General features: G+C 44.8%; 1 protein-coding gene across 50 annotated transcripts in view; it reads left to right on the plus strand.

Moving 5' to 3' along the window:
• SORBS1 (sorbin and SH3 domain containing 1) overlaps positions 1 to 21717 on the plus strand; it is a 218733-nt gene that overhangs the window by 153719 nt on the left and 43297 nt on the right. For 31 of the 50 annotated variants that reach the window (XM_087862881.1, XM_087862853.1, XM_087862863.1 and 28 more), the window contains 7 exons: positions 2106 to 2153; positions 2279 to 2408; positions 4308 to 4422; positions 9745 to 9828; positions 13792 to 13857; positions 14421 to 14522; positions 18477 to 18526. In XM_087862881.1, the coding sequence (XP_087719007.1) occupies positions 2106 to 2153; positions 2279 to 2408; positions 4308 to 4422; positions 9745 to 9828; positions 13792 to 13857; positions 14421 to 14522; positions 18477 to 18526 (595 nt within the window). The remainder of the gene's footprint in view (positions 1 to 2105; positions 2154 to 2278; positions 2409 to 4307; positions 4423 to 9744; positions 9829 to 13791; positions 13858 to 14420; positions 14523 to 18476; positions 18527 to 21717) is intronic. The other 19 variants (XM_087862865.1, XM_087862879.1, XM_045785039.2 and 16 more) reach the window with 3 other exon arrangements.

Raw genomic sequence — 21717 nt, forward strand, 5'->3', positions numbered from 1 at the left:
TACATAGGGAAGCTCTGGGGAGAAAAAATTATTTAAAGAGCTTAGGCTTCAAACATTTTTTTGAATATTTAAATGCCATGTTTCCCCCATGAAAATGTTGCTTCTTATGCCAAGAACCAGGTAATAGTTACAAACTAACCCTGACCTTACCGTCTACTGATAGGCTGTCATTCCATGATTCCAAGATAGAGGGTTTTGAGCTAAAATGCTAGGCTGGGTTTTAAGCAGTACATACATTGGTTGCTAAGTAAGCTAATTCCTCGTTTGGCAGCCACCGTTTTTCTAGTCAAATTTCTGCAGTCAGAGCTGATTTTTAGTTTTCTTTGACATCATGGTTTTCAGCAGGATAATCAAAAGTTCTATTAAAAAACAAAAACAGGCAAGACAAAATTCTTCAGAACAGTACTCCAAAAATACATTTCTAGATCTCATTTTACCTTTTCTCCCCTATTTTCAAAAGTTAAGATAAATCATTGCATGTATAGCATGGCAAGTCTTGTTCAACTTTGATATCGACTAGTTCTTATCCTTGAAGCGGAAGGAGGGAGGAAGGAAGGGTAGGAAAGATAACTGGTACCTGATACCTTTCCTTTATTTGGGCTGGGGGGAAGACCCTAGGCAGATAAAAATAGGGAGAGGAGAGGAGGGGATAAGAAGGGCTACCAGAGGTCGTCTGGGTGGCTCAGTCTGTTGAATGGCTGTCTTGGGCTAAGGTCATGATCCCAGGGTCCTGGGTTCGAGTTCCACATCAGGCTCCCTGCTCAGGGGGGAGTCTGCTTCTCCCTCTCCCACTCCTCCCCCTGCTTGTGTTCTCTCTGTCAAATAAATAAATACTTTTTTAAAAAGGGGGGGCAGGGGAGCCTGCCAGGAAGCCATCTTTGAATAATACTCAAAATAATAGCAGTGTTAGTTTTATTTAAACCTCACAAAATATCCCGGCCTTTCATGCTCTGAAACTTAGAATGATTTGCAGAGAGACAGGACTTGATTAACGCTTAGTCAACATGTGACATTGGATTCTTTGGCTTGTGTTTGCAGGTTACTTCATGTTCTTTGTTAAAGCTGGTACAGATTTTAAGGGAAGGAGTTGGGTCTTTGTTTCATCTTCAAGAATTCTGGATTCGGGTTGACAAGATACTAGAAAATGGGACAGGCTGACTGATGCAGCCTGACTCTTGTTGGAGAAGTGTGTTGGGGGGAATTATCATGGACCTAGTGACTAAATATCCTGTATGCTTAGGACAGTTCCAATTTAGAAATCCATTTCCGTAAATGTCCGTGTGCTCTCATTTTGAGTTGGGAGAGGCTACTTGCATGAGGGGCTCAGCTCTCATCTCGGTTCTGCAAGTGTCCGTGTCCCGGGGTTCTCTGTATTGAGGGACGTGTGCCTCGCCCTTGCAGAGCAATCCCACAAAACCGTGTGTGAGTTTGATTGGTTCCAGAGTCACCGCTTAGACACTGAGCCCAAGCAGTACCTTTGCAGAGCAGACCTGCCAGTGTGCACTGTGTCACCAGGAAGTAGGTTGAGGTCAAAGCAAGTGACTAGGAGGGTCTTCTCAGCCCGTTTCCTTAGCCAAAGCCCCTGCTGGATAAATGGTATTGTGTATGGAACCACAGCATATAAAACAGGTCACAGCCGAGGTGGGCAGCTGAAACCACATCCCTGGGCCTCCCCCAGCCCATCCAGTAGTGGGCCTGCTGGACCCTTGGGAACATAGCAGGCTAGACCAGAGACTCTCAGCGTGAGCATCTGGGGACCTCTCTCCGCACCCGTTTCCAACCAGGCTGGGGACCCTGTGCTCTCACTTTGCTTGTGGAAGTTGTCTTGAGGAGGACCTTTGGCTGTTTGTCCCCATGCTTCCTTGGTGTCAGTCAGCCCCCGGGTGTCATGAATGGACCTTCTGGACTGCAGGTCGGCAGACCCTGTTTGGTTGGGTGGGCTCTCAGATGGGGTCTGCTGTGGTGTCACTTCCGACCCCTCCTCTGTCTGTCGGGCTCCCAGAATGGCTGGACACCAGTGCAGGACGGTGCAAGTGGGGGGACATGTCACTTGGTTCTCTTACCTCAGCTGGATTCTCCTGATTACGTTTTGTTTTGTTCACTAGATGATGATTCAGATCTGTACTCACCTCGGTACTCCTTTTCTGAAGACAGTAAGTGATGTAGAATTTTCTGCTTGCGGGGGAGGAACAGAGGGTGGTGGGTAAGGAAACACATCTTCCAGTTTTTGGTTTTCCTCAGTTTTTGCAAGTCTTTTGTACCCACTCTTCTTCTCCAGCAAAATCTCCCCTTTCTGTGCCTCGCTCAAAAAGTGAGATGAGCTGCATCGACGGTGAGAAGGTGGTTAAGAGGTCGGCCACACTTCCCCTCCCAGCGCGCTCTTCCTCGCTGAAATCAAGCCCAGAAAGGTAAGTGCTCCCTCACCCACAGTCACCTCTGAGAGTTAGGGCTCTCATACCCAAGCCACCACTGAAGGGCACTCTCTCTGCTGGGTCAGGCAGCCTTCGAGGCGAGAGTCACACAGACCCGATTTTGAATCCCTGTGACTTATTCTGAGTCTCCGTGTCCTCATCTGTTAAGTGGGGATGCATTTTATGCTCCTAGGATGTTGAAGGATAAAACAAGATAATGCATATAACATTTCTAGTAGTGTCTGGCTCACAGTATGGGCTTATTGAACGTTGGCTGTAATTGTCATGACTTTACCCCTCTCACAAGAGAAATCTTAGCTATAAAATTTGGCATGTGTTTTCATACACTTTGTGCATACTGACAGGGTCCATACCAGAGAATATAATTTTAAAATGAAGCCACATTTTTTTTTGAAGACTTTGTTTATTTGAGAGAGACAGCACACATGCATGCACGCGCGCATGAGCGAGCAGCGGAAGGGCCAGAGGGACAGGGAGAGAGAATCTCAAGCAGACTCTACGCTGAGCACAGAGCCCAATGCAGGGCTTGAGCTCAAAAACGATCCTGAGATCATGACCTGAGCCTAAATCAAGAGTCAGATGCTTAACTCACTGAGCCACCCAGATGCCCCAAAGCCACGCTTGTTAATAACTATGCAGTGGGTATCATTGAAAGATAAGGCTTGGAGTGCTTCTAATGATGGTGTTCGTCATCTCCTAATGGCTGTGCTGAATGACCCACTTTTCTCTGTTGAGTTCTTGTTCCTGATGGATCAGCCTTTTTATGCCATCCCGACTGGTATCCCATGCATCTTTGGGCTCCCTCTTCCACCATTTCCCAACAAGGCTCTGACCAAACTAAATATTTTTTCCCTCTAAATACACGCTCAGTTTCACACCTCACACCTTCTCCATCTTCATAGACAAATGAGTGGCTGAGTCCCATGCATACACAAGTGGCGTCTGCCCGAGGGTTTTGATAATTAAAAGGCTGGGTATACCCTTGAGTCCTTGTGGGTGCACACTCAAGTACATTCATCAAGCATCTGCTGGGTACATTCTGTGCGCAGATTGAACCAGATGCTGTGGGGGAAAATAAGCATTTATAAATCACTGTCCCTGCCTTCGAGACATTTGTAGCTTTGCAGGAAAAAAGTAACTATACTCACAGTGCAAAATGCAATAATGTACATGCCTTAAAAATTTGCCAACAACTTCCAAGGGTTCCCGTATCCTCTGGAACCCATTGCTGGCTCAGGTTAAGTATCTGCCCCCAAGGCTGTGATTTGGGTGACTCCTGGAGCAGGGTGTGGAATAGGGAAGAATATGGTTATTAATCGCAATCACATTTATTCAGTGCTTACACCGTGGACCTGGTGCTCTGCTAAGTGATTTACATGCACTGTCTCATTTAGTCCCTCCGATATCTGCATTTTTCAGATGAGGAAACCAAAGTAGCCATGGGTGAGGTGTTTGGCTCAGCTCACCAGGCTAGCGAGTGCTGTAGCAGGGACTGGAACCGCGGCTGACGGGCTCCAGGACCTTCGTTCTCTCCCCCTGTGCCAGCGGGAGTGGGAAGCACAGGCATGTTCCGGGAATGATGAGCTCCTGAAAGGAGAGAAGCTTTGCTGATGCTGCTTCCCACCCTTCTCCTCATTCTCTGCACGTCTGGTGCCCGGTTTTGAGCACGGGACACCTCAAGCCTTTTGTGAAGCCAACACAGAGATGTAACTGGTGATTTTGAGAAGGAAACCAGCACAACTAAATGCTTTGCACAGAGTCCGATTTTATGCTTCCGATACAAAAATTCCTTGATTAGACAGCAGTCAGCTAAAGTCAGACCGTGTCGGATGCCATTTTCATGAAAATAGCTCTAACAGGATTTTCTTTCTCCAGAAACGACTGGGAGCCCCCAGATAAGAAAGTGGATACAAGGAAATACCGCGCAGAGCCCAAAAGCATTTACGACTATCAGCCGGGCAGGTCTTCTGTCCTGACCAACGAAAAGATGGTAATGTGTATATTAAAGTTCTTCTGTCTCCCCTGCCGTGTTCTTTAATCCGGATGCATTGTGCACTTGGATTACATTCCTTCTCCCCTGAGATAGACTCGTTGTGTTTCGAAGACAAATGAAAAAACGAAGTATTTCTACCCTTTTCATTTCTGCAGGTGTTTATAAAATGAGTCCTGAGAATCTGCTTTGAAAGAAGCCATATTGTGCTTTGTTGTTCTTTTTGTGCATGATTTGAACTAATTTAAAATGTTCTACTAACGTAAAGATTGATTTTGCTGCTGTCTTCTTAAAAATGTCTAACCGTTAATTTATGAGTCTTATTACTACTAACTGGACTAAAGTCAGGTTTTTTTTTAGGTGACTCTTATTTGAATGTGTATAAATTTTGTAGAAGTTACGAGCACATCATTAAAAGCTAAATAATTAATATGATGTTGTGACTTGGGAAGAAAAGACCGAGGCTGTTAGAATATGTCTTGTAGGTCTTCCTTTTCTGACAAGTGCACTATTGAGGATGAATTTCGTATTCAATCTGGTTTCTAATTCTCTACACACGTTCACATCGCCAAGCAATTGTAAGTGGGGGAAACGGCCTGTCTGGGCATAGACGACCACCCTGGAAAAGCAGCTGCTTCTGTGAAACGGGAAAGAATTTTTACAAACTGATTAGTTTCATATCTGCCACTCACGCTTCCTTTTGTCCACCCTTCGTTAGGAAAGCTGGCTCCGAATTCTGATCATGGTTAAAGGGATTCTCCAAAGCTCTATAAATATTGCAGCCCTCCAGCCGTGCCAGCAGGATGGAATTATCATGCTGGGGATTGGTTTTTATTAAAATGCGGTTACCACTCTGAGAACAGGTTAAGTAGGCCTCTGAAATGCAGGTTCAAATTATTTTCCCTCCACCTCTTCTGCTCTACATGTTTTAAGTAATAATTGATTTGACTTTTACTAAAATAAAAATGTGACATCTTTAAAAGCACAAAGGGAGAAAATAATTTTAATTAGGAAGAAAGGTCAACAGTTCACAGAAATGCTTTAGAGTTGTCATTCTTTAGCATTTGCTGTGCACCACAGTTATTTTAAGCAAAAAGTTCAGAAAGGAGCCGAGAACTATGCCTCTGGCCCCACCCTGCCCTGGGGATTCTCTCCTGTGAGAAGATCACAGGCACCGAAGTTAGCCTTCCACACGCAGGTGCTTTGGGAATATTCCTGATACTTGAATAACAAGGCAGGATGCACTGTTATGTGTCCACACACTTAATGACGTCAGAGACTCCACTGCCCTTTGGGTGCTTTTGTTTGGGCGATACTATTGTTCCTAGGTGTTCATTGCTTTAACGGAGGGCCTGCCCCTTTCTTCAATTTTTCCATTTCCCCCTCCTTTCCTTGGTTCCTAATAATTTGACCACTATCAGCATTAAGAAAAAAAACCAACATAGTTTTTTCTCGTTGATACCACAATGGTTAGAACCCCTGGGAAGTGAGAGTGGTGCCCGTCGGCGACCTCTGGACAGTTGCAGCGACCACGCCAGATTGCGAAGTGGTGTTCAGGCCCCTGGGCCAGCCCAGTGATGGGAGAGGAAGGCCCAGGGCGGGACACAGAGGAGCAACCATGGCCAGCCACTTAATTCAATGTTCTTCACTTTTGAGCACTGTTCTTCATAAGAGAAGTCTTTCATTTTAAAGAGAAATTTTAGCCAGATCTGCATTTCACTGTCTACTCTTCCCAGTGGTTGAATTAGTCCCTTCTTTTTTGAATTTTTTTCCTGCTCTTTTTGCCACGTGAACAGAAACGTTGGAATGTGTCTGTGTGGCTTGGCTTTTGGCATCCAGTATCTGGTTTGCCAGAATTTGAGGACACCTCCCAACCCCACCCCAACCACCGCATACACACACACACTTTTGTCTTGTTCACTCCGGATAAGTATGCTAACTAGTGACAGATACAGAATCTGAATTTGCTCTCAGAAATGCACAACTCCTTTTGAGGGGAAAAATGTTTTGTTTTTCCAATTTGAAGTGCTCCTGTCTGCTTCAGCCTGCCAAGTTCAATGGCAACCTCACAGGCACATCTACCTGTTGTTTGCAGGAAGGGTTGGTGGTAAAGGCTGCTGCAGAGCTTGTCTTGTCCCTGGAACAAACCCAAACCATCGCAGGCAGAGGAAGCCCTGTGCTACCTTCAGAATTCCCCACAGTAGATTTACAGCCTTACAACCTCTTCAGCCACGTGGCAAACTCCTGTGATGTTCTTCATAACTCCAGAGCCCCCCTTTCGTCATAGTCTGAGTCCATTGTCTTGTCTTCCGGCCTCCGGATTGGAGATCTAGCGGTCAGGCCCTGCTTTGTCAGAAATGGCCTCTTTCAGGCTTTGTCGCTTTTACTTTGCTCCACAGTCCGTTCCAGAACTTCTGCTCAATTCAACAGATATATATAGAATCACTTTTATGTGCCAAGCCCTGGGTTAGAGGTTGGGGTCCCTGCTGCTCCCACAGGGGTGTTTTGGGAAGGACAGATATTAAAATAGTAATTACAGACACCATATGGATTCGGATGTATAAAACAAGGGGGTTTCTTCCCGGTACATGGTCACTTTGAGTTCCTTCCTGGCTTTTCAAGTTTGTCAGTTACCCCTATTTTAGCTTCGGGTCTTCTGCCAACTCAGAGGGTCTGCCTCTTTCTCAGGATTATGAAAAGGAGAAGTTATATATTGTACAGAGCACTGGACTCGGAATTGGAAGACCTGAGTTCTAATTCTGACTCTGCCTTCAGATATCTTGGGGCAAGTCCTTTAACTCTTCAGAGCCTCAGTGTTTTCATCTGTATGATAGAAGTATTGTTTGGCCTGCCAACGTTACTGAAGTACTGAAGTGAGTACTGAGTAGGATTGCATACTCACGGAAGTATCGAATGAGAGGACCAAGTGTGGTAAAATGTATAAGAGGACTATATGAACGTTACAAAGTGCTGTGCACATGAACGTACCACATTCAGATTGTTTAATTAAAAATTGAAGCTAGTCTCTGGCTCCCATCCAAGAAGCAAAACCATCCTCAAGGAGAATCAGGCATTTTTCTGGCAGGTCACCCGCCTTTTCCCAGGATTTTGCTGAGCTGGGGAACATAGCCCACAGCAGCAGAGAACTTAGCCTGGCATTGTGGAATCCGCCCTGCCTGTCGGTACGGAGCTCCTGCTCTGCATCTAGAAGCACGTTTCCTGTCTGTCCGTTCCATAATCAGATCTACGGCCGAGTTATAAATGACAAAATCAAACGCAGATGTTAGTGCTGCGTGGTATCACCTCTTTCACTTTCTCTCCGGGCAGCTGCTCTGGGCCCACGCAGTCGACACGCCTCCTGATTCAGTTCTCAGCACAGTGTTAGCCTTCGCAGTAAAAACAGTCTGCAAGCAACCTTCAGCAATAAAATGGGCTAATTCTTTCAGGACCGAGGACCAAGACATTCAGGCCATTTCCTGAAAGAGTCGGTACATTTTATTTAAAACAACAACAACAGAAACCTAACCTATTCCCAGGGAGCGGTTATAAATAGTGTTCAAAAATAGTAAACATGAAATAGGTTTCATGAAACTCCCATCATATGAGGACCTAACATGTCCCAGTGTCTGAGCTGTCCCTCCTGAATAGTTGTGTCCTTATAGCTATCGTGCCTCATTTCACCGAAAAAATTAAGAATCCATTTGGAATCTTTATTTTACATCATTTCAGAATCACTGGATTCTTCGAGATTTCAGCCCCTAAGTCCCTAAAGACAGCCGGGGGAGATTTTAATCTGGATGCAAGAGGGCAGACTCTGCTTCAGTAGGCATTTCCCTCTGATTCCAGCTGACTTCTATTCAGTGCATTTCAGCTAAAGAAAAGTTCTCTGCCACGTCTTCCTCCTTTTAAAACAAAAATAGAAATAACAGTGAAGACCCTTCGAACGATTTTAGAAGAAGGGATTGGTCAGGGTCGCAAAGAAAGTTGACAGCCATTTCTACAAACGGCAGAAGGCCTGTGAACAGAACGTGAAGAGAAACGTGTCCCCGGGGAGGTACTCCGTGAAGCAGTGGCTTGGAACATGTGGCCATTTCCTCCACGTGTCGTTACGCTGAGGGAGTGAAGTTTCTTAGATATTGTTTTCAATCTTGGTGCAGAATATACCTTTTCTATTTCATATTGTTGTCAGAAAAAAATCACCATATCTCTCTCATTTAGTGACACACCTTTGAAGTGTGTCTACACCGATGAATTTCATGACGCCATGAGCCCCTAATGCTTTTGTCTGCTGTGAACGTGTATCTCTAGTGTATGCGGGGGAAACGTGATTTGCTTTCCAGGCAGTCATTCTCCAGCTAATTATTTCCAGAAACACAGGTTATTCCGCAGAGCGAGGTGTTAAACTTTATAAAGATCTGAGTTGGTATGAAATCCCATGAATCAAATGATCAGTCTGTGTGAGCTGCCTCTTAGAGTTGTATGAAGTTGAGATATCTGACTTATTTTTGCAACATAATCCAGAAGTTTTCTCCCCCTGTTCTGTTGTCTGTCTTGTTCAGCTTTTCCCTCTCTTTATTTTTCCCAGCTCTTTGACATTTATTTGTGAAAACACAAAGTATATTCTGTCTGTATTTCTCCCCCACGGATGCTCGTTTAAAATGTTTTTGCACTTGTGTCCTCTGTTTTTTACTTATACCATCTTTCCCTGTACTGTGTATGGGACGTGATTTCTCACCTACTCATGTGCCATTAAAGATGCAGTATTAACAAATTGGCTTTTATAAAGTGTTGGCATCTGCATTTATTTTGAAAACCCTCAAGGCGGCTTTGCAAATAAGTACTAAAACTGTACTAGCCAATAAAAATTATTTGCTCTACTCATCCGGCGTAGATTGCTAAATGTTTGGTGTGCTCACCAGGTTATTTGCTGCTCACTAACAGTTCTTCGTAAAGAGGAAATACGGGCTTTCTCGTGTCCCACGGTACAGTTATTGAGGACTGTGCCCATATTCCAGTCTGTCGTGGGAGGCAGCAGTGCGGTGCAGAATTCTCCATCCGTGGCCCGTGTGCCTTCTGCCTCAGGGCTGAGAATGAGTCACTCACTGCTCCTGCCCCCGGTTCTCTGTTTTTATAAACCCGTCCTCTCCCACCTGTTGTAGCTCCTGGTTTTGCTGATGTCCGTAAAATGGAGGATTGCTGCTATTGGATACGGTTGCTGTATAGCCCGGGAAACCACTGCATCTCTACTGGCCTGTTCCTATGTAATCTCTGCATAATGTTATCCTTCTCTCTCTTCCATTTCCCTGTCACCAACCCCTATAGAGTCGGGATATAAGCCCAGAAGAGATAGATTTAAAGAATGAACCTTGGTATAAATTCTTTTCGGAATTGGAGTTTGGGAAACCGGTAAGTTTAATAGCTTCAGTGGTTATAGACACCTTTTTAAATGATGCTGTTGATGCATTGTTGCTGCTAGAGAATCAGATCTGTTTGTAAGGAATGCAGGAAGTGGGGAGCAGCCATTTCAGGGGGCAGTCGTGAGATTGTCTCTTCTCACCACAACCTGTAAGCTTTCCCGCACTTCACTTCACCAAGAAAGGACAGTGAGCCCTGGAATTATTTCTTGCCAGAAAACCACAGAGAAACAGGACTAAGTCATTGCTTGTCTTAGGACCTCCCACCACTAGAAACAAATATCACACGCCTTGTAGACGGCATTAGTTTGGCCATTGGTTCAGTTACTTAACCAGAGTCTTTCTGGCAAACTGAAGACAGGCAGGAAAATGCATTACACACTGAGACGAGCAGCACTGTTACCGCTTTAAAAAGATTTAAGTACATATGCAAAGGAAGTGCCCCCAAGAGCCTCTGGATGTGGATGTGATCCACGAATGCACCCTCATTATAGGTGGGTTTGGAGAATGATTTCTATGAGTTAGGGTAATAGTTCCCAAAACTTGAAATGGGAGTTAGGCGGCATGCTATATTTGCTAGAATTTCCCTGTGATGTCGCTGAGTTGGCCTTGGCACAAACTGATTTTTGGCACTTACAGGAGGACTTTCTTAGGCCTGCACCCAAAGGTGTATCAAACAGAAGGGAGGATTGAGTTCATTTTTCCACTGGAGAGGACTAGAAACTGACTTTAAACCTCCTGTTACTTTAAAGTCTTATTACAGCTGCAAAAGAGATTTACAGGTGGAGGAAGTAAGTGTCTAAAGATAAGACATTTTGTTAGATGTTCGTGTGAAACTAGCCACTGAAGCCAGAATCGGAATCACTACGGTTTGGAATGATGGTTTTATTGGCAGACAGGAGTTTAGAGTTCAGTTAAATGTTAAATTCCACAGTGTATATTTTTCATTAAGATGCAGACAGACAAATGAAGCGGGTGCTGTGGAATTGCCAGTTTGATTCAGCGAGGCTGAGCTTTGTTAGAAAGTTGAGGTATCTTATGAGTTAGGAGCACCTGACTGCAACTTCCTGCCGGTAGGAACGTTTTCCTGCCGCCTTGGCCTCTGCTAGACTCGGGCTCCGCCTAGCCCCTGAGCTGTCCTGAGTGAGCAGCGCCACCTAGTGACCAGTGCCGAGGGAAGCATCTGACCTGAAGTCTGCACCATCTTCTCCCCAGAGCTGTGGTGCAAACCTCATTTCTCCTTTCTCTCGCTTTTTCCTATTCACCATTCAGACATCAAAGAAGTCTACCTCAGGCAACCTTCTCCACACTCAAATATTGAACAGTGTCTTAACCCTTTTCTTTTCCCTTAAAACTTGCTCAATTCTCTCACACAAAAAGCTACTTTTGAATCGTGTGGTCCCCCCACCCCGCCAAACAAGCAAAAAAAGACCATGACTAGTATATGTAATAATAACACTATCCTTTCATCAGGGAAAGCAAAAGCAACTAGCTTTAAATTATGTATAATAAAGAGTCCGTACCATTGATTTTGCAAAGCCCTCTCAGAATCCACAAATTTCTAGCCACTTCTCACAACTAAATTAGTTTTATCTGAAATATTAACTTTTAGGGAAAGGTATAAAATCTTTATAATGTGATTCGTTTGTTTTACTGAATCTGTCATTGCAAATAACTCCATTTTTGTTAGCAAAGGCCAGTATTTCAGTCCCAGTGCACATTAAATCAGCTCTGTGAATAGCCTGGCAGATTAACACTGTTTCTGCTGGAAACCATGGTCTGAGCGCCACACAACCAATCCAAACAAATGTTGAGAACACAGTCCATTTGTGCAGTGGGGCCTTCCTAGAATTCGTGTCCCTACTCTTTTGTTCTAACTGCCTCTTAATTATTTAAAGACTTAATGATGCTTTTCCAAAATGCCATTTCCTCTGAAGCCATGATGTTCCTTGCAGGGACCTTAGAGTCCTTCTTAAATGGGACTATTTGAGTGGGTCTTTTCAAGTAATAAAAGGTAATACTGTGGAAGTCTTGCCAAAATAACGTAATCAGTGCCCTCTCCTGAGGAACAACGTCCTGATGAACAGTTCCTCATGGTCTGAGAGGGTAGGCTTATCATCGATTGAACCAACCTGATGACTGGCTCTTATCCCAGGGTTGGGGAAGAAGGTGTGATAGAGAGAAATTTTTTCTTCACTTCTGTCCTACCTTCCTCACTCTGGGCTGTAATAAAAGTAAGAGAGATCAATCAAAATGGTGTAAACCATGGAAGTTGTTTTGGAAGGTTTTTCAGTCATTCAGAACCAGAATGAAATTAAAACTCTTATTTTTTATTCCACACCAACTCAAGACCCACTTCTCTCAAGTGAAGCCTGTCAGAACTTGGACACTAGACATTTACCCTGAACTCCTTTCTTCCTCAACTCTTGCACTTAAAGCCCACCACCCAGAATGAGCTGAAATTTTAGCAAGATCCTGGCTGTGGTACCTTGTAACTCTGATACGTTGTTGTGGAATATCAAATAATTCATGACTTCCAGGATGAAGGATTTAAAACCAACTTAATTTATAAGCACTGCCTTATTTTTTTGCCGTAAAGAAAGAAATGAGTAGGTATCCTAAGTGACTTTAAAAAGTCTCCTTCTCCAGGTGAACAGTCCAAGTGTAGGAAGTGCTTAAAGATGAATGGTAAATGTTAGTAGCACTTACTTTACAAATTGCAGAGCACACATATACAGAGACAGCATTACTGACCCACTACTGTCAGTGATGAAAGTCCCTTGGATTCAGATTACTTTTCATTTGCAGATTCATTACTAAAAGTATGGATGTTAGGTTTTTACTTTTCCCCCCTCTAATTTCTGCAGAAATCCATGTGATTTCTAGAAGTAAGCTCAAGGCAAAATATCACAATGTCAACCAATCTGAATACTTGCATAGGGTAATGATAATTGCACAAAATTCCAGGAGCTACTAATGATCTCATCTTTTCAGGGGTCATTGTATAAGACATTTCAGGTCTAAATAGGCAGAACAAGAAGGTCTAGTTGGTGGGGGAGAGGTTCCAGAATTAGAGGAGGCTTGTAACTTCCAGATGTCCTACCCTCCGAACTGAAACCTTCCCTCATTAAACTCACAGTTCTCCTGGCCGTTTTGTTTTAGGAATGCAGCTCTCATTCTAACTTAAAGAGTTAAAGGAGAAAACAGACATAACCCTACAGTCCGCTGTTCAAATTCAAATTATAAACTTCTCTAAGGCAGACAGAAGGCATGGCTGTCCCAGCAGCAGTGTTACCAAAGTCTGGTTAAGCTGTAAACGGAGATTGTTAAGTGTTATCTAGTGGAATTGTCTAGTTACACAGTGCATTTATTGGACACCCATTTTGTACCTGGATTTTATTGCCACAAACCACAGAAAGCACATTCAGTTCCATTTTACCCTCCCCTGGCCAAATCCAAAGTCACATTTAATGAATTTTGCCTTGGAGAAGACTGCTTCAAAAATGTAGAATGTCGGTGTCAGTCTTAGTTTGAAAACAACAGTGAGGATGTATGTCACCTATACTTCAATTAAAAAAAAAAAAAACAGGAATTTTAAAGTCTTGATTTTTGTTCAAATTGGTGTTAATGCTTTTTTTCTTGTTTTTTTTCTTTTCTTTCTTTTCTTTCTTTTTTTTTTTTTTTTACGTTTTCAATGTTTAGAATCCAATAATAACTTACTCTTGAGACGTAGACGTAGAAACTTCCCAGTTAATGTTTCCACCTCCTAAATTCTGCCGAGTCCCTCCCTAGGCAGCCTCCTCAGGAGGCCGAGTGTCCACTCCCTGTGCTTTGAGTTCACTTCTCTGTGTTGATACGGTTCTCCTAGCGTGCCCCTCTTTGTTTGAGCCAGTCTCCATGTTTGTCTTTATGTCTTTATGCTCATTTCTTCATTTCCTCCTCTGCTTCCCGTCAGCCTCCCAAAAAGATATGGGATTATACTCCTGGAGACTGCTCTATCCTTCCTAGAGAGGATAGAAAGGTAATTCTGCTGTGCCTCCTCCGTGGGCTGTGTGTGTGTTCTCTAGCCTGGTTAGTGTGAGTGTGTTGTGGGTTTTTTTCTTTTTTTCTTTTATTTTCTTAAATCACTTTTTTTTTTAAAACTTGATAACTTTTTTTTTCTTTTGGCTTGGTGATAAAACTATTTAACAAAGTCTCTACTTCTACTAATGTTGAGAGGTTTTTAAGGCAATGCCTTATTCTCCTGACATGTCCTATTTGTCACAGTCACTATACTCTGAAAAGAGAAAAAATAGGTCTCTCACGAAAGGTAGGTTTCCGTGGTGTTTGTAGTTCTCTCTAGCAAGTAGAATAGACTTTTGAAGCTCTGATGACTTCAGGATTTATATTTTCTCTGCCTAATGTTGCATTCTCTGTTTTCACGTCTTCACCTGATTTCTAGTGAGCTCTTGTGTTCGGTCATGCCATCTTTGCCTTATTAAAGCATAGCACTAAACAAATTCATTTTTCAAACTTAACCTTCCATTCTTTCTGCCTGTCCTTTAAACTAAAACATTCTTTCCCGTCTTTTCTTTCTTGAACCAGACTAATCTAGAAAAAGATCTCAACCTCTGCCCAGCAGAGTTAGAGGCACACTTAGGAAACACGGAGATGCTTAATAAAGCACCCAGTGCAAACTTGTCCCAGGTATTTCCTACTTTTTCTCACGCTGTTGGTTCCTCTTCCAGCTCAGTTTTGTTTTCTTCTCTGTTCTCTGGTTTCGATGTAGTCAAGGCAATGAATGGTTATGCTGGGTTTTTATAAGCTGCATGGCTTTCTGACTCCTGTTTTCGATTCCTCTCCCCCCGCCCCCCAACCTAATTTTTGCTTGGATTTCTTTTGAGCTTGGCATCTTCCTTAAAGGGAGTTTTTCAAATATATGCAGGGTGCCTGGTGATTTAAACGACGCCACCCCCTTGTCATTCTCTTTCTCTGCTCTCTGGAGGTGGCCCTTATAACTTCCTGTCCTTTGGCTCCGTATATCTTCTCCAGATTTTCTGGGAGCCATTTTTGGGGGCAATTCCCTTGTCTTTTTTTGCAGCCCTGGGAGATACCAACCTCAGAGATCATTTTCAGAAACACAGTGGTGGTGATTTGAGTGCCTCTTACGTGCATGGCACTGGCAGAGTAGTTGTATTTGTCATTTGAAAGGTCAGAAAGTTCTCAATGAAAAAATGCACTCCAGAGACCAGACAGCCTGGCTACAAACAAGCATTTGAAACTCAACCTGTATTGACATTTTTAAAGGGGGTTATGTCAGAGAGAGAGTCCAAGGTAAACAGGTCCCCAAGGGGAAGAATAGTACCAAGTATTTGGAGACCCGTCCCCAGGACTTCCTGACAAAACAAAAAGGACTTTTACAAGGAAAGGGTATCTTCACAGAAAATAAAAAAGACAGGCAGACACTGCTGAAGAGGCTAGGAAGGTCCACAGACTGTGGCAGGAAAAGTGGAAAATGCCATGGAACGTGTTCTATTTAAGCAGAACTAAGACAAGGAGGGTCAGACTGCCAGCATGAGTGACTCAGGTTATGAAAAGTCTTGACTGCTGGACCCTCAAGCCAGGGAAGAAAGGAGCGAAGAACCCAGGGGGTTATGGCAGCAGCCAAGGCAGGCTGAGATAAGGTCAGACACTAAGGAACTGCAGGCAGATCAGGGAAGCTGGGGTTTGCGAATCCAGGCCCCTCTTCAGAACTTGAGGCAGGCACAAAGGTGAGCCACAGTGCGCACAGTCAAGGCAGGTAGGTCGTGGAGCAGGGAAAGGGGGTGCTCAGTTTCAGCCAGGGCAGAGACTAGAAGCAACTGTAGCCACTGTGGGATAGAAGGTCTGAGCTAGTTCAAGAGTGAGAACTAATGGCAGGTAAGTCCTAAAGTGCTCCGGGGCAGGACAGGAATGCTAAGACTACAGGTCATAAAATGAATCAGGGGTCACTTTTCAAAGTAGTCTAATAAGAACAGCTCTGTAACATATGCAAGGATGGAAGGCAGCTGGAGAATTACTGAAATCACTGAGGCCTCCCTGAGGTTAGAGACAGCTTCCGGTACCTGGGCTCCTACCCAGAGCAAGATGGGCACCAAGAAGGGTCTGATGCATGAATGAGTCGTCTTCACATTGGTTCAGTTACATGTTCCCCATTAGTCCCTAATAGGTATGGGGCATGCTGAGAGAGGCTTTACATCAGCCCGAAACAATGAACTTTGCCTTCAGAAACGTGACCGTTTAAGCACACTCATAAATAAAAGATCTCCAACAGTACACAGCAGTGCCTGCAAAGAGCTGAAAGAATGGTATGGGCTCTTAGTGCCTGGAGGAAGAGTGATCTCGTGGAGAAGTAGGGAAGACTTCTCAGGGGAGTTAGCCAGGACCTTAAAGGCTGGGTGCAGTGGAGGTACGTGGTAGAAATCGGAGGCATCCATGTGAGGCACGAAAAGAGCACAAAAAATGATCGTGTTTAGCATGTGTTTAAGGAATAAAGTAGAAGATTCAGCTATAATAGAAAATTGGATAGGTAGGTGTGGGAAAGAGGGTTGACACTGGATTGTAGAGGCTCAGAAAATACAGTTAGGAGATGGTTTTGTCCATAGCCCGATGATGTGGTTCAGGAGTTGTTTTAGGAAGGTCGGTGTCCTCACTCTAGAGAGGCTGGGTTGAAAGGAGAACTTCCAGTTGGAGGTGCAGAGGGCAAGGAGGCTATTGTGGTGGTCCAGGCATGGAGTGATGAGAGCCCACACTCCAGTAGCGTCAGCACGAAGCGGGGGAGGGGTGGCTGTGAGAACGCTCACAGAGGAAATTGCAATGGGACATTTTAATTGGTGTGAAGAACAAAGAATTGGGGGATGGAATGGGGACAGAAACAACTTGGGTTTTGGCCAGGAAGCTGGAAAGATGAGGACATCAGTATGTCATGTGAGAAAGATGGGGAGAAAATCCGTGCAATGGTAAGATGGAGTTAGTTTTAGGTGATTCATTCTTGAAGTGTTGGCTGTCTATCCATTAGAAAGCTGGAAATCTAAGACTAGGTCTCCTAAGAGAGGAAGGGGCCTACATACAACGTCAGTTGGAGTCACCTGAAGAGAAGTGACGGCTGAAGCCCTGGGAGCAGATGGAAGATTGAAGGACAGGAAGGCCGGGAGCAACAACTACCCACTGGGATGCTGGATGACATGGAGCAGGAGAGGAAGGAGAGGAAGTAGGAGGCAGTGAGTGGTGGAACAAGAAGAGGAAGTATGACAACTAGCTGGTGTGCCAGAGAGGTCCCCAAAAGTAGACTCAGAGGGAAGGTCAGTGGATTTGATAACCAGGAGGTTTCTAAAAACCTTGGAGGTTGCTAGGAGCTAGAGTGGGGAAGCATCCGGGGATCCACCTGGGGTACAGCCCTGATTGAAAACATGTGATTGTGGAAGGAAGGAAAGAAAGAAGGCAGGGAGGGGGTTGTTCCCAGAGGACTCTGCAGGGTCACACAAAAGTTTTCCCAGATGGAGACCAGGACATCATCCTCAAAGTGGATGAAGACCCAGAATAAGACAGGTGCCAAGGTGGGAGATGGGTAGGTGACACCAGTGTGGGCAAGAGGGCTGGAAGGATGAACATGGGGTAAGAGTGCTGCCTTCTCTGAGTAATAATGGCGGGCACCTGGGGGTGGGGAAGAGTAGAGTCCTCATCCTGGGACAGAGGCGCCCTCCAAAGTGAGAGGATCCAGCGGGGTGTTTGGCAGGTAGGGGACCAGGTGGGTGAGCCCCAATGAATGTTGCTTCTCCTCCCTCTTGGACAATCTGCCTTTTCTCCCGCTGTTTCTCTTCTTTCCCCCAATATCTCTTCTCAGGTAGCGTCTTTTCCTTGAAGTGATCGTTGTTAGAGATAGGAGTATCTTTAAAAGTTAACCTTATTACCACATTATTTTTAAAAAATATATTGAGCCTTTTGCCCTTTTTTTCTCCAAGACAACAACAGAAACCTTAAACTACATAATTATGTTGCCTTTTCTCTGCATGTAGCTCTTGATGGTTTTCTTTCTTTTGCATAGTGGCCTGTAATTTTATAAAATGCTCCCCACTCCTAGGTTTTGTGAAACTGCTTTTCTCCCCATTTCCACATTCTAAGTCTGCAGGGGTAAACAAATGATCTAAATACAGTGTGGTCTTTTCAAGTGCATTTTTGTATTTTCTGTACCTAAGGTGTCGGGTGACCCTCTCTCTGGATGTGGCATCTGGGGTGCATGAAGGAGTCTCTGGTGGGCTTGGTCAGGGGCTCTGAGTAGTGGGGATAAGCTAATGAAGGCGATGTTGTCTTGTTCACGTCACTAATGCATGTTGGCCAGATGGTGGGCTATCCACCTCGCGGGTCTATATTTATATGAAAGATAAGGCTAAGCTAGGGGACTATCTTCCACCGCACCCAGAGAGCAAGAGTGCCCGCTGGCCCAGAAATCCTCCAGCACCGAGACCTTTCCAGCCAAGGGCCCCATCTCCCAAGGGTCCTTGGCTGTATCAGGAAAGGAAAGGGGCTGCTCTCTTTCCCCCTTGACTTGGAACATCTGATGCAAAATAAATGACCTACATTCTTTTCTTTCTTTCTTTTTTTTTTTTTTTTTGACACGTACAGAGCTCGGCAGTCAGCCCCAGCCCGGAAATTTCTTCAGAGCTTCCTGGATAGTAAGTTGCCACCGCATTCATGGCTTGATGTATTCATGTCAGAAATGGGAAGAGCCTTGTGTGTTGGATCCGAGTATGTTTTATTTGTATCAGTCTCGTAGGCTTTAGTGATAAGTAGCAATTTAATCATCGTCCTCAAATTACTTTTCTTCTGTTTTCTGCTCCTTCTCCTAATTAATTTTGCAACGATTCCTATTACCTTTGAGAAGCTTTTACCTGTGTTGGCATCTTTACCTTTAGAATGTGAGTATGTCTGAGTTTGGAATCCAGGCTCACCTCATTTGATGGTTCTTGGATGGGACGTGTGACTGAGACAGGCTGCGCTGGGTATAATGATGGGAGGATGGTGGGGTTGGGTCCTCAGGCGGCACCTGTCACAGGGAAAGATGGGGCCAAGAGGGGGCTGACTCGACTGATGCTGAGAGATGTGGGTTTATTTCTCATACCAATCAAGATCCTGCCTGGGTGACACGTGATCACTCCACTCACTCCGTGGAGTCACCACCAGCCTCTTTTCCCCTCTCCAGACCATCCCACTCCCTGTGCCAGGTTGCTTTTCTCAGTACTTGGCCATGTGGCCATTATCCCCATTGAAATGTCTCAGTGCTGTCCCCTACCCCTGTCCTACATAGAGAGCACTGAGTTCATATAAATAGGTGCTGAGCTTCCTTGTACCCAATTTAATGTTAAAACCTCTTATGGCACTTCTGTGACTGGATACCTGACTCCTACTCATGTATTTTTATAACTGCTGATAAATTAGAAACTCCCTGAAGGCAAGGGCTGCCTCTCCATAGTACCTGGTGTACCCAGTGGAATTGGGAGCTTGTTCTGGTGGGAACGGCTTCTTGTCAGCATCATATCTAGATCTCAGTCTTGGAAGTATGATGAGGAGCAAAGGCACGACTGTTGCCTGTTCCGTTGGGGTTGGGGAAACCCACAATGAGCAAAATCCACCTCTTCAGATAGAAGCCTGGCTTGACTGGAATGCTGAGTTTATGGAATTTTTGGCAAATGTTGTGGTCACTTGGGAATGTCCTACCTACCTTGCCAAAGAATGCATTCAGCAAGAGGAGTTTCATTTGAAAGTCAGTCAGCTGGGATTTCGGTGGAAAATTGGAAACATCTTAATTCTTTGAGCATTGTGAACAAATCTCTAGCTAGATCCATTCTCTTCATTTTTCTTCTGTAAATATGTGTATTAATGATTGTGATCAATTTACCCCAGGATAAGAAGAAATTGAGAAGATATATTAGAACAGCAGCTAGAAGGGAAGTCACCTGCCTTAGGGGACAGTCCGTCTTGGGAAAAGTGCAGACATTAAGTCTTGTGCCTCCTGTGGGGTCGGTCATCAGGCCAGCAATGTGACAGACATCAAAGCTCAGATCTAGCATCTGGACCCCTTCCTAATCTCCCTCCACTCTGGGCTCTGAGGCTTATTCTCTTTAAGGAGCTAGTTGAACTGTGCCTTCAGCTGCAAGGATGACAAGTCACATCTCCTCTAGGTCCCCAGAGATGTGCTTTCAGAAGTGAAGTCCACCAGATGATCTTAGGCTGCCTGCAGATAAAGGCCAGAGCTCCCTGCAAACTCTCCTTGGTCCCTGAGGCCACCTGTTTGTCACTTGGACAGTCCTCACTGCCCACTGTTGCTCCAGATCTCTCCCTACCCGTACAATCCTGTTTTTAGGTTGGCCCAGTGTTAACCCTTCTGCCTGGTCTCCTCCCTCGGCCCCCTTTCCTTTCCCCATCCCCCCAGAGTGCACGGGACAGGAAAGGTTGCTTCTGGTGGCTGGCTGGGTGAATTCCTTAGTTCACTTAGTGAGTTCTTACTGGATCGAAGGCACTATGCTCAGTATTACCGGAGGAGCATAAGATAAAGTCCCTTGGTAGTTTTGGCAGCAAAACTCACAACCGCAAAAATGTTGGTAAATGAGGAGGCAAAGTGGCAAATGAATGAAGGAGACCAAGGATTAAAAGTATTCGGGTTTGGGTCCCCAGGGGTGTAATCAATCAATATAATAAGTTAATAAAATAAATAAGAATTAGGGGTGCCTGGGTGGCTCAGTCGTTGAGCGTCTGCCTTCGGCTCACGGTGTGATCCCAGGGTCTTGGGATCGAGCCCCGCATCAGGCTCCTCCGCTGGGAACCTGCTTCTTCCTCTCCCACTCCCCCCGCTTGTGCTCCCTCTCTCACTGGCTGTCTCTCTCTCTCTGTCAAATAAATAAATAAAATCTTTAAAAAAAATAAAATAAGAATTAAAATAAATTATAAATGTATTCAAAAGAGAAAGCAGTGCCCCTGGGCTGTCGGAGTCAGGAGTGCAGGTCTTGAATGACATAATGCTAATGACTTAATGGACTTTTACTATGCGCCAGGCCCTGCGCTTAGCGTCGTATGTACTCCCTCATGTCGTCCTTTCACCATTCCAGGATCGAGCGTTGTTTTTGATCCCCATTTTATAGGTGAGGAAACAGGTGCATTAAGGCAGCGTGATGCCCATGATTCCGCAGCTGTTACGGGGCAGAGCTATAGCTGGAGGAGGAACAATTGAGTTCTAGGCCAGGGGACGGTGTTAGTGGTTGGCTCTCGTCTGCACCGTCCTGATTCAGAATGGGGCAGGAAATTCACAGAAAACGTGCTGCAGTTCACTGGTTTTGAGTGCTTTAAAAAACAACCTAAGTAACTATGTGCAATACTGTGTTAGCAGGATCGGAGGGACCTAACAGACTGCTTAAAATAAGAGCAAATTGCTTTCAGACATTCTGAGTATTTGTGGACCCAAAGATATTTGCTGTGTTAATTTATCAAGCACTCTTACTTATGTCCTTGAAATGGGTCTCCAAAGACTTCTGTGTTTCAGCCATAGCCTGAATCTCATGAACTATTTGGCAGGAATAGCTGCGTTTTATCCTCCTGCTATTCTACTGGTTGGGGATTTTTCAGTAAGGCAGGCGGGGTTTGTTCAAACGAGGAAGTAAGGTTTTTCCGTATTTGAAATTGGCGGGGAGCCTGACACCCAGGGAAGTGCACAGCAAACATTTGCTGACTAGATGAATGCGCCTGTGAGTCTGAAGTAACTAGCATCCAGCGCGCTCAGCACTGAGGTCGGCAACCTGCAGACTGAATCTGGCCCCTCTCACTGGGTGGTTGGGAAGGACGCGTTGAAAGAAACGTTGGCAAGACTGGACTT

This window comes from Ursus americanus, chromosome 6 (genome assembly GCF_024610735.1).
Source record: "Ursus americanus isolate L20-20 chromosome 6, mUrsAme1.1.p, whole genome shotgun sequence".
Classification (NCBI taxonomy): domain Eukaryota; kingdom Metazoa; phylum Chordata; class Mammalia; order Carnivora; family Ursidae; genus Ursus; species Ursus americanus.